Here is a 17285-nt window from a genome sequence, read left to right on the forward strand (position 1 = left end):
TTCTCAGTCATCTTTAGAGCGGGGGCTCGGTGAAGTTCACAAACCGGTTCTGGTCGGCTCTCCCACTGCGGCTCGGCAACCGTGCGTCCGCGTGGGTGGATTGAGTGGGCGGAGGCCAAATGTTACGGAGTGAGAAGTATGGATAGTGCACGGAAACCGAAACTCTCGATAACATATAATAATCCTGTTCTGACAACAGAGACAAAACTTGTACTTACAGTATTATACAAGGCATGTATGTTTTTTATATATATATTTTGTCAGCAAGAAATATGTATGTGTGTGTGTGTGTGTGTGTGTGTGTGTGTGTGTGTGTGTGTTTGTCCTCCACTGGGAGGATTACTGTAGATTTACAAGGCCTGGTAACAATGAGCAGACCCACCCCGGGGACCCATACTCAATCACTATCACAATGAAACGCTGCTAATTCCTATTTAAAGCTGCCACACAGGCGCTTTGCACCCCCCCCCCCCCTCCTGCCCAGAGAGGGGGGGGAGTTTGCCTGTTGCATTAAAACGCAAGCGAGTAATTTATAACGTTGAGTACGAGCGGAGCAAAAATAAAAATGTTGAGTTTTGTTGCGTTTTGTTGCGTTTCGTGGCTGACGGGCGTATTTATTCTCTTATCGCCCCGTGATCTTTCTGCTGTAGGTGGGGTGTTATGAAATGCACGATTTGAGTGGCGCCGTTGCGTTAGCCGGTTTAGCCGACTGCCGCGAGCGCGTTCATTTAGCGGCGAGCTTTAATTGGACACGGAATCAGGGGACAGAAATCTCAAGCCGCATTAATGTTTCAGAAGAACGCGTCGGACAAGTCGGCCCATGTGACCGCGCGCTCTCTTTTTTTTGGTTTGTCTTCATCACACGCGTGCAGGTTAACCGAAGCATGAACCCTTCGGTGTACGCGCGCGCACACAAGCTGTGCCGGTTTCTGAGGAGCTGTAAAGCTTTCTTTTTCCTTTCGGCCATTAAGGGGGATGAATTATTGGCACCAAATCACTCGAGGAATCCATTTTACTCAGGCGCACGCGTGCATGCGAAAGCTGGCAAGAAAAACACGCATGCCTTTAAAACTGGGGCGCTAACGTAATGGGGGTAATGATTTCTGCATTATTAATGAACCAGGCTTCATACTCATCCTAATTGAAAATGTTCTTTCATCTTCGACACTTGCTCGTTTATCCAGTGGTGTAATACATAGAGTGTAAGATAACGTATATACTGTACACGTATGCTACTTGCATGCATAACCGGGCCACATGAGACACACAAACGCACACACGGGACTCTTTTTTTTTTTTTGCTGCCGTTTTATTGTCACGTGGTGTTCTTTGTTGTGCTCAAAAACATCAGCACCTTTTTTTTATACGCAGAGTAGATTGTGGGCATGAAGGTCGGGGACGTTGGGATGAGAGGGGCTGAGTTTGAAAGGTGGGATTAAATGAGGGTCGTGCACAAGGGGGATGAACGGAGGATCGATGATGGGTATAAGCCGGAAGGTGTCAGGGAAAGAAACCCGGGGGTGTTAAACGCCCCCACACACACACACACACACACACACACACACACACACACACACACTCACAGTGGTGCCTGTAATGACAGATACATGGGGTTTTGCAGGAGGGATGTATGTAAAAGTTATTAAATCAGCGTCATGCTGTGCGTGCCACACTGCACATCCGTCCGTGTGTGTGTTGTCCAACCTCGTTGCCATCTGTGTTGTTATGTTGCTATACAAGTCGTCACTCTCTGACCACCTCTCTCACCCCGTTAACACACCGCCAGCACCTCGGCAACAACATACGGGAAGGACACTCAGAAGTAAAGAGACGGGGGAGCGGATGGAGGTGAAATGGGAGAAATCAATTATGGAGCCCGTGCCGCCAGAGCACGGGCGACGCTCCAACAGATGTGAACCGGTGGATGGACCTCGCTCTCACTTTGCGTCAGTCCTTCGTGGCAGTTTGCTCTTTTTTCGAGGGCATACGAGTAAAAACTAGTTTGAATAAGGCTCACTCGAGCTGTCTGTGTGTGTGTGTGTGTGTGTGTGTGTGTGTGTGTGTGTGTTCATGATCAAGGGCATGGTGCCTGGGTCTAAGCCTAAGGCTGTGGTGTCATTACCATCTCTGGCCCAGAGCCCTCACTGGAGATGTCCCTTTACCGACTGGATAGATGGGATGGGTCATTGCTTCCATCCCTTCGCCCAGCCTCTCGCTCACTGTCAATTTTCTGCCATCACCTTGATTTAGCTTCACATTTCTCATTCAACCATGACCACGATTTAATTTATTTATTTCAGTTTTGCTTTTTGAGAAAAACAGATTTCCTCTTACATCGGGTTAAATTTTCTTTGTAGAGGTCAGAGTAAAGAAAAGATGCCCGACTCAAAAGCAGGAAGGTTAAATAAACACAAAATAATTGCCTCCAATGGTCACAACACCACAATTTTCTTATTTGAAACGTAAAATTACAGAAAATGGCTTCCTCTTTAAACAATGCGATTAAATCTTCAGCAAAAAAAAAAGCACGACTTTTCTAATAGAGATTAAATAATACAGCAGGACTGAGACGCTTAATGTTGTAGATTAATAAATCAGCATTATGGAGTGTACAGAACACCGGTCTTAACCGTTAGTGGTGGTCGCGTTTCCTTAAGACCACACTTTCCTCTGTGTGTCCCTGTCTGCAGTTAGATTGTGTATTTTGGAGTCCCCCCCCCCCCCCCCCCCCCCCCCAGGCTGTAAGTTACACGCCCGGTAATAGAGGTCAGGAGAAACGCTCGTTCACAAACCCTGAGGACACAAAACCCCACAGCACACTAAACTTTTTGGAGAGACGTCTCAGTTTCAGAATGTAATTATAATTTTTTCCCCTCAGAATGGAGGGGAGGAGAAGGGGGAGGAGAAGGGGGGGGGGGGGGGGTTGTGTCTGGATGTATCAATGCAGTGTCTGGATGATTTCTTTAACGGAGCGGATTTGATCACGTTATGGACATCAAGATAATGCGCAACATCCTAATAAAGTCTCAGAACGCGTACACGCAAGTGAATCTGGTCGTTCCTTAACCTTAAACCGAGTGGCTATCGGTGTTACCACGGCGACGACCCCCCCCCCCCCTCCCCCCACCTAGTTTTTTTTATCGACGGAACGCAATTACAGTCGTGTTCATTTGGTTAACGGAATTGGACCGATAGTTGACGTGGGGACCAAAAATAAATAAAGAGGGGCGATGCCTCCAAGACGAACTTGTTGCAAGTCCTTTTTTTCGAAATGTAGCAATATGTTGCCGGTCTACCATTTTCCTGTCCAATACTGAATTCCCAGTGCACTGCGGTCCTTGTCACTGTTAACTTCACCTGAGGGTGTACGGATCCGTGTGCTTCCCCTCAATACACCAAGTAGCTGCTGTTTACCAGACAGCCAACAACTTCTCCAGGAGGGCTTCCTGTCTACTGTTGTTATCCATATAAATGTAAGCAGGCCTTAGGGAGCGACTTTTTTTTAGAATAGCCTCCGTAAATTAATGGAAGACACAGTAATCCTCCCTATTCCAGCCTTTTGGATTACCTGACTATTGAGAGCACAATTGCGTTTCTGTGAGTAGAATTTAATGCCCTTGTTTCGTCTCCTTCATTCTGCTTTTTTTTAAAAATATTTTGTATTATTATTTGTGTGTGCCACGAGAGGGGGAAAGAGGGAGAGGAGCACGAGTGATGATGACTTGTCAAATTAGAAGCTGATGGAACCTGCAGCGAGTGTAAACACAATTCTGAATGTTCAGATGACATTTTTTTCCCCGAGCCGCATTTCTACTGGGGGAGATTAGCCGAGTGACAGCTCAGCCTGAATCTCCTGGATCACAGCTGCACACACGAGCGAGACACACACACACACACACGCACACACGGCACACACACAGACACACACACACACACACACACACACACACTCACACATTAAGGCAGAGTGAGAAGAAATCCCCATTTTAATACTACACAGCAGATTGACACCTGCATGGACAAACACAGAAATTCCCTCACATGAGCACACACACACACACACACACACACACACACACACACACATTTGCATTTGGCTTCTCTCACGATTTGAAATCATTCTCTTCTTTCGGACCCTTCTTTCCCAGACATGGTCCAAGGGGCTTGGCTCAACCAGTCACACTGCATATGGATGCATATATGTGTGTGTGTGTCCGTGTGTGTGTGTGTGTCCGTGTGTGTGTGTGTGTGTGTGTGTGTGTGGGCACCCCCGTCAGCATGATGGATGGCGCTCACACACAACCTTGACTTTATAACTTACAGGGGACTTTATTTGCATTGTGTTTCCATTACCAGTAAAACCTGCACATGATGTAGGAGCGCCGTAGACTTTTTTTTCTTCTTTTTCTTAGTTGTTAAGATATTAGGAGCTCCTGTTTCTCAGTGTTCCATTTTACGCATGGCCGTCCTCCTCGGGCCGCGGCGGCGTACACAGCCGTGAACGGTGCTGCTCATTTCCCAACTTCGCCTATAAAATAAAGAGCCATTTACAAGGAACAATGTGCCGGTCTACCACGTCTCCCTCTATGCTGCATGGAGAGATACTATTGAGATTCCCGACTGCATCAATTTGGGCCTCAAATGACTTTCTCCAGCTGGCCAAATCCTGACAAGCTTTCTGTTCTCCTTTTTTTTTTTCTTTTTTTTTTTTTTAAAAGAGCCCTTTATCATGAAGAAAAAGAAAGAAAGGATGAGCAAGGGAAAGAGAGAGAGAGAGAGAAAGTCAAGTCAAAAAGCTACTGTCTCAGTGACACCCTTTCTCACACAACAGGGGACATTTCTGTTCTATAACGGGGTTCTGGTTAATTTGAAGTCAATTGGAGAGTTATTAAAAGGATCTGAGTGAGCGGTGCTGAACTTGGTCAAGGGCAACAAACGCACCCTGGTTTCTATATGAAACAATAGAAAGTGGACTGTCACCTTCAGGCAAACTTGAAAGTTTCTATGATTTGCCTATAAACTACTTTTGATAATGTACTGTATGTGTAGATTTGCAGATTCCGTCCTGTATTTAAGCCTCAAATACATTTGCCTGCCGTTTCCTTCTGAACACCTGCTTATATTCTGTGGGGCAAATCTCATCGCGGGGGATTTGCTTCATTTTCAGGTATTGTTTTTGGTTTTGTCTCTCGAAAGCTTTATGTTGCCTTGGAAATCACTCCAATATGTATGCAAATGTCAACATCCAGTGCCACAAATTTGATTTACTTCATTTCCCCATTGTTCTCCTATCCTTCTGTGGTCCTCAGGTGCAGGTTCAGTAGTTTAATGTAACACTGCTATGCATTACAGCACAATTTTACAGTGTGAGCATTACAAATAATGTTAGGAATGAACATTAATAAAGCAAGATGCAAGGAAATGGAGGCTCGGATTTAATTCCCATATAGTACGATATGATGAGTTCCCGCACTGATGTGAGACAAACAAAGAATGGCCAGCATATATTTTCTGAGCAGAATTTAATGGGGATTAATGATTGGCCTCAATTTATAGGGAACGTATAGAGTTATCAACTCTTTTTTATTTGTCTTTGAGCTACTTATGTGATCTTAGTCCATCCTTGTAGAGTCTTAGGCCGAGCCAGCATTACATCAGAGATATAGTTTTAGTTGCAGGTACAGTAAACCCAGAAAGAGGCAAAGAAGAGCGTTCTTTTAAGCGTGAAAGGTGTGTTTTTTCAGGCAGAGTCTGGAGTCATTATATTGTTGTCGGAGTATCAGCTGGAGTGGAATTAACACATTTCCAAAAGGTTGCAGCAACAGTACAAGAATGTTAGCTTGACATAATCAATCAAAGCAAAACAGGCAGGTATAATCAGAGGTCAACCCGATTTCATAGCTCCGCCCACAATAACGGTATCATTACACAGAGAGGGTTTATTGGGAAGGGGTTAGAACCTATAACCCTAAACAGAGGGTTCAATGAGAAGGGGTTAGAACCTATAACCCTAAACAGAGGGTTCAATGAGAAGGGGTTAGAACCTATAACCCTAAACAGAGAGTTCAATGAGAAGGGGTTAGAACCTATAACCCTAAACAGAGGGTTCAATGAGAAGGAGTTAGAACCTATAACCCTAAACAGAGGGTTCAATGAGAAGGGGTTAGAACATATAATCCTAAACAGAGAGGGTTCAATGAGAAGAGGTTAGAACCTATAACCCTAAACAGAGGGTTCAATGAGAAGGAGTTAGAACCTATAACCCTAAACAGAGAGGGTTCAATGAGAAGGAGTTAGAACCTATAACCCTAAACAGAGGGTTCAATGAGAAGGAGTTAGAACCTATAACCCTAAACAGAGGGTTCAATGAGAAGGGGTTAGAACCCCTAACCCTAATCAGAGAGGGTTCAATGAGAAGGGGTTAGAACCCCTAACCCTAATCAGAGAGGGTTCAATGAGAAGGAGTTAGAACCTATAACCCTAAACAGAGGGTTCAATGAGAAGGGGTTAGAACCCCTAACCCTAAACAGAGAGGGTTCAATGAGAAGGGGTTAGAACCCCTAACCCTAAACAGAGGGTTCAATGAGAAGGAGTTAGAACCCCTAACCCTAAACAGAGGGTTCAATGAGAAGGGGTTAGAACCCCTAACCCTAAACAGAGAGGGTTCAATGAGAAGGGGTTAGAACCCCTAACCTTAAACAGAGGGTTCAATGAGAAGGAGTTAGAACCCCTAACCCTAAACAGAGGGTTCAATGAGAAGGGGTTAGAACCCCTAACCCTAAACAGAGAGGGTTCAATGAGAAGGGGTTAGAACCCCTACCCCTAAACAGAGGGTTCAATGAGAAGGGGTTAGAACCTATAACCCTAAACAGAGAGGGTTCAATGAGAAGGGGTTAAAGTATTAATGGATTTTGTAACTTCTATTATTAGTCTTCGCCTTTCTTCCATTTAGGGGACTGCACTAAGTGTTGAAACTAGAGTTCCCATAATTTGGGGCTTTGGGAGATGTAAAGTAGGAAGTACAATGTTGCGATGGAGTCACTTGATTATGTCGGGGACCGTGACTTAAACCCTTTTTCAGGCTCCGTTTGTTCAGATTTTTTGGCAAATTGGCACCATTGCAATGTGCACACGTCACTGAAAATGCGATGATTCATGGACATCTATTCACAACGGACACTGGACCTTGGGAAGTGTAAATTACACTGTGTGTTTATGACTCGGAGGAGGTGGAGGATTTTGACATATCTATTAAAAAAGCCATAATTGCCTCCATGAGCTGTGTTGAAAAGTGGGCCAAATCGTCCGGCTAAAGTATAGTAACTCACTCCCCATTGTTGAAGAACACCAGCACACACCCGTCCCTTTCATCGTACTCGGTAGCGTTGCCTCATTTCTCTTATTGCCCCCCGTGGGGAACGAGCCCCCCCCCCCCCCCACCAGTTGGAGAACCTCTGGTGTAAAATATTTGATGCTCAGCGAATAACTGCATTTTCTGTGAGTTATGATATAAAGTTAGAATCGACTACGAGCTGGAGAAGAGGAAACTCTCATACAAACAAAATAACAAGGCTGTGAAAGAAGCAAACACTAGGTAAATTACTCAATACTTCTTTGAACTGTCAGCGAAAGCAGCCAGAGTTGGGGAACAATCGGCGTTGCAGTGGGGACATAATCCAGCTCTGGGTGTGTGAGGCAGAGACGCTGCTTGTTTACTTTGCATTGGCAGCCATCACATCCCATAACATCGCCGTCAACACTGCCTCCATCTCTTTTTGTTTCTCTATGTCTGCTATTCCAATCCCCAATTATATATATATATATATATATATATATATATATATAATTGGGTATTGGACGATTGGATTGGAAGATTGGATATATATATATATATATATATATATATACACATATATATGTATGTATGTATATATATATATATACATATACATGCGTAAATATACATATATATATATGTGTGTATGTATATATATACATACATATATATATATATAATTGGGGATTGGGAAGATATGGTTGGATTGGAAGATTGGATGTGTATATATACACACATGTATATATATACATATATATACATATATATATATATATATATATATATATATATATATATATATATAACATTTGGTCTCAGAACTACATCAATACTCAATACTCCATTGGTTACTAAAAAATAATCTTGTATTGGTCAAGTATAAATGTTTTTATGTACAAACAAACTGAAGTAAGTGTGCAGTATTTCCTCACACAGTCCAACTAAATAACAGATACATAACATCCATAACAGGAAGCCAACAGGTGGCTGAAGAAAAGATGTTAAAAAAAAGATGATACATTTGTTTTGGTAAATCGATTCAAATGAAAGAAATCGGCACAACATGTTGTTCTGAAGTCAAATCCATAGCTGCGTCGTTACATTTGTTTTCCAGTAATGACAGACGGAGAAAGGCAAAGAGGAAGGTGGAAAAGAAGGCTTTTCCCTGTCCGGCAGTTTTTGCATGGACAGCAAAGCTAATGCGCCGCCATCTTTTTTCTTTTTTAGAGAGGAATGATCAGCGCTGCTCCACATTTGCATATAAACGAGAAACGGTTAACTGTCAGCGAGAGTGAATGATTTGGAGACAGAGAAATATGAAGTGGCACAGCACAGACCGAAGAGATTACAACCCCAAAAAAAGTCCCAGATCAAGTTACTTAGAGGAGTACAAAAGGCCCGGAGAGAACATTAATATACACATTCATGCTTCAGTAAGACACATCATGTCGAATACATTCATACATCCTTTAAATTCACATACATATTGCAAAGATAACCTTTCAGGTGTATTGTAGATTGTGACTCATAAATTATAGATCATTTGCGATTTTTCCATCTTTTTCTTTCAACGTTCATGCAGAAAAGCTCTGATATATTATTGTTAATTCAGCGTCAGTTCCTGTTTCACCAGATCTAGACCAGCAGACCAGAACAAAGCCAGGCTGCATTAACTGGGTCTGTTCGGGTCTCGTGGATCCCAGACAACAAAAGATGGATAACGCGGCAACTTAGTTCTCTTATCATGTTGTAATCTTGCAGCAAATGTCATTTAAACTGAGTCTGTAACTGAGTTTACGTAATTACATTGTTTGTTTTGCTGAACTCACTACAATGTGCATATAAACCAGTGGATGAAAACACTCAAAATGCATGCAAAATAGTTTATAGTTCATGTTAGACGCTCTACACACTCGGCACTATTTTAAGTCTCCACCTGGAACAAAAGTCACGGGCAGAGACTCACAGTTGAACCGGTGGCTAAAAAAAGAAAAACAGCCCGTTGATTCACTTTTATTAACTCATCCGGAGACGAAAGTAGAGCGAGACCAACAGAGAGAGAGGGAATGAGCCGGTAACTATAATGTAATTGTTAAAGGCACGTTGAGCTTATTTGAAGATTCATTGTACACGCACTGCTCTGTATATCAAATTGTCACACGTTATATCTCAGTACATACGTCCGTAAAGTGGATCAGGAGAATAAAAATGTAATTTGCCTCCAGATTACGGGCGGTGTTCTCCATCTTATTCCAGGGTTTACGACGCACCGTGAACCGTTTACTATGGATTCTGCACAATTACCTCCCAGGGGTCAGCCACAGTGCCCCGAGCTGTTGTAGCCCTGAAAAAAAAAAAAAAAAAACATAAAGATCTCTGGTGTAGCAAACCAAAAGGGATTTATTTATTTTTTCTTTCTAGAAATAGAGGTTAGAAAAGCACCAAATTGTGGAGGAAAAAAAAAAGAAGAAGAAGAAGATTCCCGAGCTGGAGAGCCGGCTGCATAGGGAGATAGAGATCGAGTGGGTGAGGAGGGGGAGAAAGACAACGAGAGAGAGACATAAAGTTATTAAAGAGTCCTTATCTGCATATAGATCATTGCATGTCTTCCTGGGCTGAGAGGACCCCCCCCCCCCCCCCCCCCCCCCCCCCCCCCCGCCGCCCACCCAACATCTGATAATCACACTTCATTAGGAGAGCAGGTAGTGATTAGAGAAGAGAGGCCGGCGTGAGAGAGAGTGAGAGGCATGTGAGAAGGAACGCCGGGGCGCACTTGAGTGATATATACCGTTTGTGAAAAGGATAATGGGGTTTTGATTATAGGGGAAGAAGAAGAAGAAGAAAAGCAGGAGTTGACTGAGATGAAACGGTGCCGCTCTGTCATTGTGTACGTTTTACGGGGGGTCGGGTCGCTTGTTCTGTATTTCCGCGTGAAATTCATCGCAGCTCAGCGGTCCATATTTATGTGCTTGGTTTTAATGTCACAGATCTGTCTCGACGCTGAATGTAATAAGGTTTCTGTGACACACACACACACGCGCTCGCACACACACGCGTGGGAAAGGAGCGCTGCGCGGCTTATCGTGCTGCAGTAAGATCCATCCGGCCAGAGGCCAATTTCCCAGAGTGTGACAGGCGGCCGCGTGGGGACGTGTCCGCGTGGAAACGTCCCGTGCACCGCGGGCTCGTCCGAGAGTGGCCGTACAGAACCACTAAAGGTGTGTTGTCCCGGAGGTGCAGGGAGAGCTCCTCGCGTGTAGACGCGTGTGTGTGCGTGTGTGTGTGTGTGTGTGTGTGTGTGTGTGTGTGTGTGTGTGTGTGCTGTCAGCAGAGGGAGAGAGTGAGAGAGGTGAGGACTGCAGTATTCCTCCAGCGGAAAGCATTGATTTTCCTGCCCAGCGTGGGGATGTGGAGAAATGTCAGCCTCTAATTGAGTTGATAAAACCGTTTTGAGTTTTCAGACATAAATATGGTTTTCCTCCCCCCACAAAAAGGCCACCGCAATAAACAACTCCCATTTAGGGGTGTGTGTGTGTGTGTGCGTGTGCGTGTGTGTGTGTGTGTGAGGAATGAAAAGGTCTCCTCCCGGGGTGCGTTCACGTGCGCATGCCCCGGTGCAGGAAACCCGACAGGCGGCTGGATAAAGTGTTTCGTTCACTTCTTTCATTGTGACTCGGGATACAAGCTCGTTAGAATAAACCCTTTTTTTGTTGTGGAGGGGAGGTGCAGAAATGGAGAGAGTGTGTGTGAGAGAGAGAGAGAGAGAGAGAGAGAGAGAGAGAGAGAGAGAGAGAGAGAGAGAGAGAGAGAGAGAGAGAGAGAGAGAGAGAGAGAGAGAGAGAGATAGAGAGAGAGAGAGAGAGGGAGGTCATATCCATTAGAGGCGGAGAGGCTGAATAAAGAAGAGGCCGAGCGAAGCCTCCGCCGTCCCTGCTGATTAGCAGATTGATATGCAGAGAGAGCCGAGGACTCACCTGCTGCCTCCGATGGAGACTCACCCACTGATGTCGGGTTTCTGATGATTATCTCATGTTTAATGTGTCCTTATCCGGCAGGAGCAAAAACACTAAACTATTGACATTAATCAAATGGTTAATATCAATACGATTGTTAACTTTCAGGATCTGGGACCAATAGCAAAAAAAACCGATATATAAAAAGCCTCACAATTGGTGATGGCGATACACGTTAGCGCAGAAAACTGCTCTTTAAAAAGTACAAGAGGGTTTTATTTACTTCGAACCGTACTGATGAAGTCAATATTATTTATTGACCAACAACAACAAACTGCTGTAGAGTTACACGCGTCCTACCGAAAGATCAACAAACAAACCGTGGGTGAAAGGGGGGGCAGCGAGAGAGAGAGAGAGAGAGAGAGAGAGAGAGAGAGAGAGAGAGAGAGAGAGGTACATACGCTTACCACGTGTAGATGAACATGAGCACACACGAGCCTCTATTTTTGTGTAGGAGTAGGTGTGCGTGTGTGTGTGCGTGTGCGTGTGTGTGTGTGGGTTCGTTTAAACAACAAGGAGAAAGAAGAAAACACTCAAAACAAGGCAAATCCTCACAATTCATCACACGGAAACTAATAAAGTACAGTTTGATCAACTTTAAACACGGGTAGAGCCGCATGGAACCGGCCTCATTGAAACAACACAATCGGCGCAGCAACAACACAAACGTTTTACACGGCACTAACAGACCAAAAGAACCGGGGTTAACCAACGACCTATGACCTATGTTGACCTTTCGGAGGCTTCCCAGACAAAAGCCTCTGACTTGAGATTGCTTCGTCGCTGATTGGGTGTTTCTTCTAAATGTTCCATCTTTAATTCTGATTGTTAAATCTTCCGTTCACACAGATGAGATTTTGAGCAGGCGGTTAAAATGCCATGTGCACCCCCCCCCCCCCCCCCCCCGCCCCCCATTCCTTTGTTTCAACCGCATGCTGAAGTCCCATCGGATGCTTAAATCCTCAAAGTAGACATGAAAGTGACTCATGCTTGTTTTTTGTTTTTTTATCTGCAGATTTTCCTCCTTGTTTTTGTGTGATATTTAATTTAACAATTTAGCCATGAAACTAAATTGCCAAAAACACGTATTATATGGAGGCCATCGGTGAGGTTGCCTAATCAAGTTTAAAGTTGTGAGGAGTGCATGTGAAGACACATGAGAGCGCCTCTATAGGGGCCCTGCTCTCATCATTAGGAATGATAATTAGACAGGGTGTCCTACACACACACACACACACACGCACTCTCTTTCCGTTTTGCTCACATTCATATGGAAGCGCACACACATTTGCGGCTTAGCCTCCTGGTAATTAACAGACATAATTAGGCAGACAACCGTTCATATAGGGAATGCACGCTTATGCAAACACACACACACGCACACAGACACACACAGACACACATTACTTCCCTGGTAATTAAGAGTATTAATTACAAGCATAGCTGTTCCTGTGAGGCTTTCTATCACTCACAGACTGGCACGCAGCATGGTTCTTATTACTTTATCTCACCACAGCATCACCACTTCTCTCTCTCTCCGAGTCTCTATGGTTACACATGCACAGATGTGTACCCGGTAATATACACCTTCTGGATAAACAAATGGTAGCTAATTAGTCAGAGACTGATCGCTGGCCATAGGTTAACCTCTGGTCCTCTTGGCCCCTCCCCCCTCAAGTCATTGACACAAATCAAAGACACTGGCACAGCCCCTGACCAGGCACCCTGGTCTGTTCTAGTTCTAGCCAGCAGATCTCTCTTAATTCCCAAGCTACCAGAGGTCAACCTTGGCCAGAGGTCAACCTTGGCCAGAGGTCAACCTATGGCCAGAGGTCGACCTATGGCCAGAGGTCAACCTATGGCCAGCGATCAGTCTCTAAATAAGTATCTACCATGTGTGTATCCAGAAGATGTAACTTAACATGTACATGAGGAGAGGAGGCGTTGCGCAGTAATATTTCAATCCTCCAAAAGCAAAATATGTTGAATTCCATGCGGTGCACCATGAAAAACTGCATACTTGCATACTGTTATAGAGCCTAGTGTCTCATCACTAATAAAGCCATTAAATTTAGTGTTTTTCTAATAAATAATAAAACTTGTGGGTGGTTTATAACCTGATAATCCTCCTCCCACTCACATATTACTTGTAAAGTAACAGAAAGATGCATAATATCTCTATTTTCTTTTTGCTGTAGATTTCACATTTCCACGTCCTGTAATCACACTGCCACCCATTGTGCATATATATGCGCTCATGCATATTTTATGATTTCTTAAGCATTGCAGCCTGGCAATGTGTTGACGTGTGCCTCCCTCGCTCCATTTCTGGTTTCTCCGCAGTGGACGGCTGCACCGATTGGTCCGTGGACTACCTGAAGTACCGGGTGCTGCAGGGCGAGCCGGTGCGGCTGAAGTGCGCCCTGTTCTACGGTTACATCCGGGCCAACTACAGCCAGGCGCAGAGCGTGGGCCTCAGCCTCATGTGGTACCGCAGCTCGGGCCTGGGCCACAGCGACTTCGAGGAGCCCATCTCTTTCGACGGCGTGCGCATGAGCAAGGAGGAGGACGCCATCTGGTTCAGACCGGCCGACCTCCAGGACGTGGGCCTCTACTCCTGCGTGTTACGGTAGGACGGATGGAGGGGAAAAGAGACGGGGACGACGCATCTAAATGTCTAGTTAAAGTTAACGTTTTGCTTTTTTTAAGTTTTGGAAACAGATGCTTATTTGCTTGTCTCGCCGAGAGTTAGATGAGAAGAGTTATACCCCTCACATGACTAAGCCTACCAGCAAAAGTAAGATCTACCGGCTCTTTGTATCCGTACACAAACAGAAATGTAAATAAATACCCGAAAAGACAAGACACGTACTCTTGGGGGTCAATATTTAAGAAAAATAAGCACATTTCCCAAAATGTGGAGCTATTCCTTTTATATTTCTGCCAAAAAAAAACGGTGATTGTAATTGAGTGATTCCACATATTTATCTTACAGTGACGGCGGAAGCCATGTGAAGTGGTTCGGGGAGAGATGTTAAAGACAAAGAGATGCAAACACCCACACACACTCAGTCTTTAGTGGGCCATTACAGGGAGACTCTTCCTAATACAAGATGCATAATTATGTGGCAGTAACTTATTAACCTTTTACACTGGAGAACATCCCTCCAATAAACGGCTCATTGCGGCGCCTCGAGTATTTTTAATAAACCCAGTGAAAGGGGCCTCTTAAAGACCCAGAAAGGCTCGAAGGATCCATGGAGTGTGACCCACTGCAATTTATTACTGCACGCTGTCGGACCAATCTGGCACAAACAGTGTTGTTTCACTGTAAATTAATATCGTATCGACAATTCCTTCTAACAAGGCTCGGGTTAGTTCAAATGTCGTTTTTTTTTAAAATTCAGAGCACCACGGTTGCAGGTCTCGTGTTTCCGTTGCTCGTGTTGAGCTGGGGGGGGCGGGGGGATTTCAAACTTCTTAGATACCCTAATCAGAAGACTGCGAGAGATTTTGCCTGCGAGCTGAAATCAATTTTCTATTCTTTTTTTGTTTGTTTTGGGAGTAAGCTTTTGAGTCACACGACATAGCATATGTGACCTAAACACTCTGCCCGGAAACTCCCTCCAGGCAAAGAGAAATAGGCCTTTTTGTCTCTTTTATTCGGAGTTCATACGGTACGCAGTAGACCTTGATATGACACCCGGACATTTTAACGACCCTCAATGACATTTCCTAGCGATGGGCGAATATTACGCAACCGTTTGATAATATGAATCATCAAACCAAAAAATGTACGGTAAGCTTTGTAAATGGAGGCTTCATGCATCCTGCTTTATTGCATTTACCCGAAAATGCATTATGCACCCAATAAGATGAAAGCACTATTTGTATGTTTTAAAAAAAAACAACGTTAATGAGCTTCTCGGTTTTTAAAATGCGTTATCAATGCATGCAATTTAAAAAGCACATCACATACCGAGATGAGCATGCAGAGTTTCCGTCATATTAGTATGCTCGAGTCATTTCAATGTAAATTAGTCCTGAGACCTAATTCAATGACCTCCCCTTCTTATGTGTAGCATTTCAAAACAGCCTCTGTGGTAAACACAAGCTTATGATACTTACATGTGACGTTCACCAAGATAATATTCACGCATTAATTACGCTTCTTTGATTTTTAAAGCGTGTGAATGCAGTCGCCAGACGCTACTGTGAGTCTTTTAAATGAACTACACCGCGGACCCTACATAACTATGTGAAGGTTTTGTGGTCTCGTTAAGCCACTTGTTAGCAAACACCTTTTTTAAGACATGTAACTGCTTCAAAGTGTACCAGAGGGGCTCGTACTGACATATTTGAGCATAAGACATCAGAATCCATGAAGCTTGTCCACCGCGATACTCTGTGGGTCCACAGCAATGAAAACAAAAAGCAGCTTGACCTTTTGAACAGATGTTCGCGCTCTGTCGAGTGAGGCCAATGGGGAGGTGTCCTTAAACCTGCAGTCTCTCTGTTGACCAGCAGGGGGAGAAGTCTGTGAGAAAAGGACCCTGTTTCTCGCGTGAGTTAATACACTGTAAACACAAGTTTATTGTCTCGATCTCTAGTTTCAAGTCTTCAATAAAGTATGATGTTGATTTAGTAAATTATGGTAAAACAGACCATAAAGTGGAGTATATTTTAGGGCGAGCTTACAATCAATGTATACGGCATCTATACGTCACTCCAAATATGGTAATTTGTGGGTGACATCACGATGACGACGCCCACTTCTTGTGTCGCCTATGGTTCATACTGGTGAATCGCATGTCGTAGACTCAGCAGAGTTCCCTTTTCATGGTTTTCCCCGCCCCCCCCCCCCCCCCCCCCCCCCCCCCCCTAAAGGTCAGCCCCGCCCCCCTTTTTCATAACTCACGAGTCGTTTGGTCGTTGACTCTTGTGGGAGGTGTCGTCGTTCTCGGCAGAGAGTTCCAATGGGTGTGGGTTACGCCCACCCGCCATACTTAAGCCACACCCTCTCCAACACATGCTTACTGGATATGTGATCCATATTTTAAGCACAGTTAATGCGATCGGTCAGATCGAGATGCTGGAGAAGCATACTATGCACACCAATGTGCGCCAAGGATTTTATTGTGTCACAATTTAATCTCGATGTAAAGCCCCTCAAATTCTTAGCACTTCCACAGTCACGTTTTCACTTCTAAACTCGTGCGCTTGAGTGCGAAAGCAACAAAAAGATGCGTCGCGGCCCTCTCACCGTCCGAACGCACCCCGTAACCCCGCACCTCTCTCTCTCCGGCGCGTCGTGTACTCGTCTATAAATGTTTGACTTTTTTCACCGAAAAAAAGCCCTCCGGATGTTTTTTCACCCAAGACACGGATATGGAGGCGCGCTCGTCGGGGTGCTGCGTGAAGTGTGCGTGTGCATGTTCGCGAGTGGTTATCTTTGTCCTTCTCTGTCTGGAAATGTAAGCCTAAAGGTCGCGTGAAGGTGACTTCATTTACATGTAGCAATCTCCATGTGCTCCCTCTCGTTCGCCCCGTTGCTCTTTCTCTCTTCCCTCTGCTTGTCGTCTCACTTAAGGCCCGTAACACCGGTTCACGTCATCCATAGGTCTTCCTCTCTCTCTCTCTCTCTCTCTCTCTCTCTCTCTCTCTCTCTCTCCGCCGCCACAGAACCCACCTACATTCCACCTGACGAATTGTTTCATAACGCTTCTCGTAACGAGTGTGTGTGTGTGTGTGTGTGTGTGTGTGTGTGTGTGTGTGTCCTGGAGAAGGTGGAGAGAGAGAAACCCGCGTGCATTTCCGTCCCGCGATTGCTAGTTTTTTTTAATAATAATGCGTGGAGAATTACAGCCAACGTGAGCCGCGGACTTAATATCCAAAGCGGCTGCGCTCAAATAGAATGTGACAAGACGTGAAAGACC

At 44.6% G+C, this 17285-nt stretch overlaps 1 protein-coding gene across 1 annotated transcript in view; it reads left to right on the forward strand.

Moving 5' to 3' along the window:
* il1rapl1a (interleukin 1 receptor accessory protein-like 1a) overlaps nt 1-17285 on the forward strand; it is a 167320-nt gene that overhangs the window by 76654 nt on the left and 73381 nt on the right. Inside the window, exon 2 of the mRNA XM_034561803.1 lies at nt 13693-13978. Within this exon, the coding sequence (XP_034417694.1) occupies nt 13693-13978 (286 nt within the window). The remainder of the gene's footprint in view (nt 1-13692; nt 13979-17285) is intronic.

Source organism: Cyclopterus lumpus, chromosome 21 (genome assembly GCF_009769545.1).
Source record: "Cyclopterus lumpus isolate fCycLum1 chromosome 21, fCycLum1.pri, whole genome shotgun sequence".
Classification (NCBI taxonomy): Eukaryota; Metazoa; Chordata; class Actinopteri; order Perciformes; family Cyclopteridae; genus Cyclopterus; species Cyclopterus lumpus.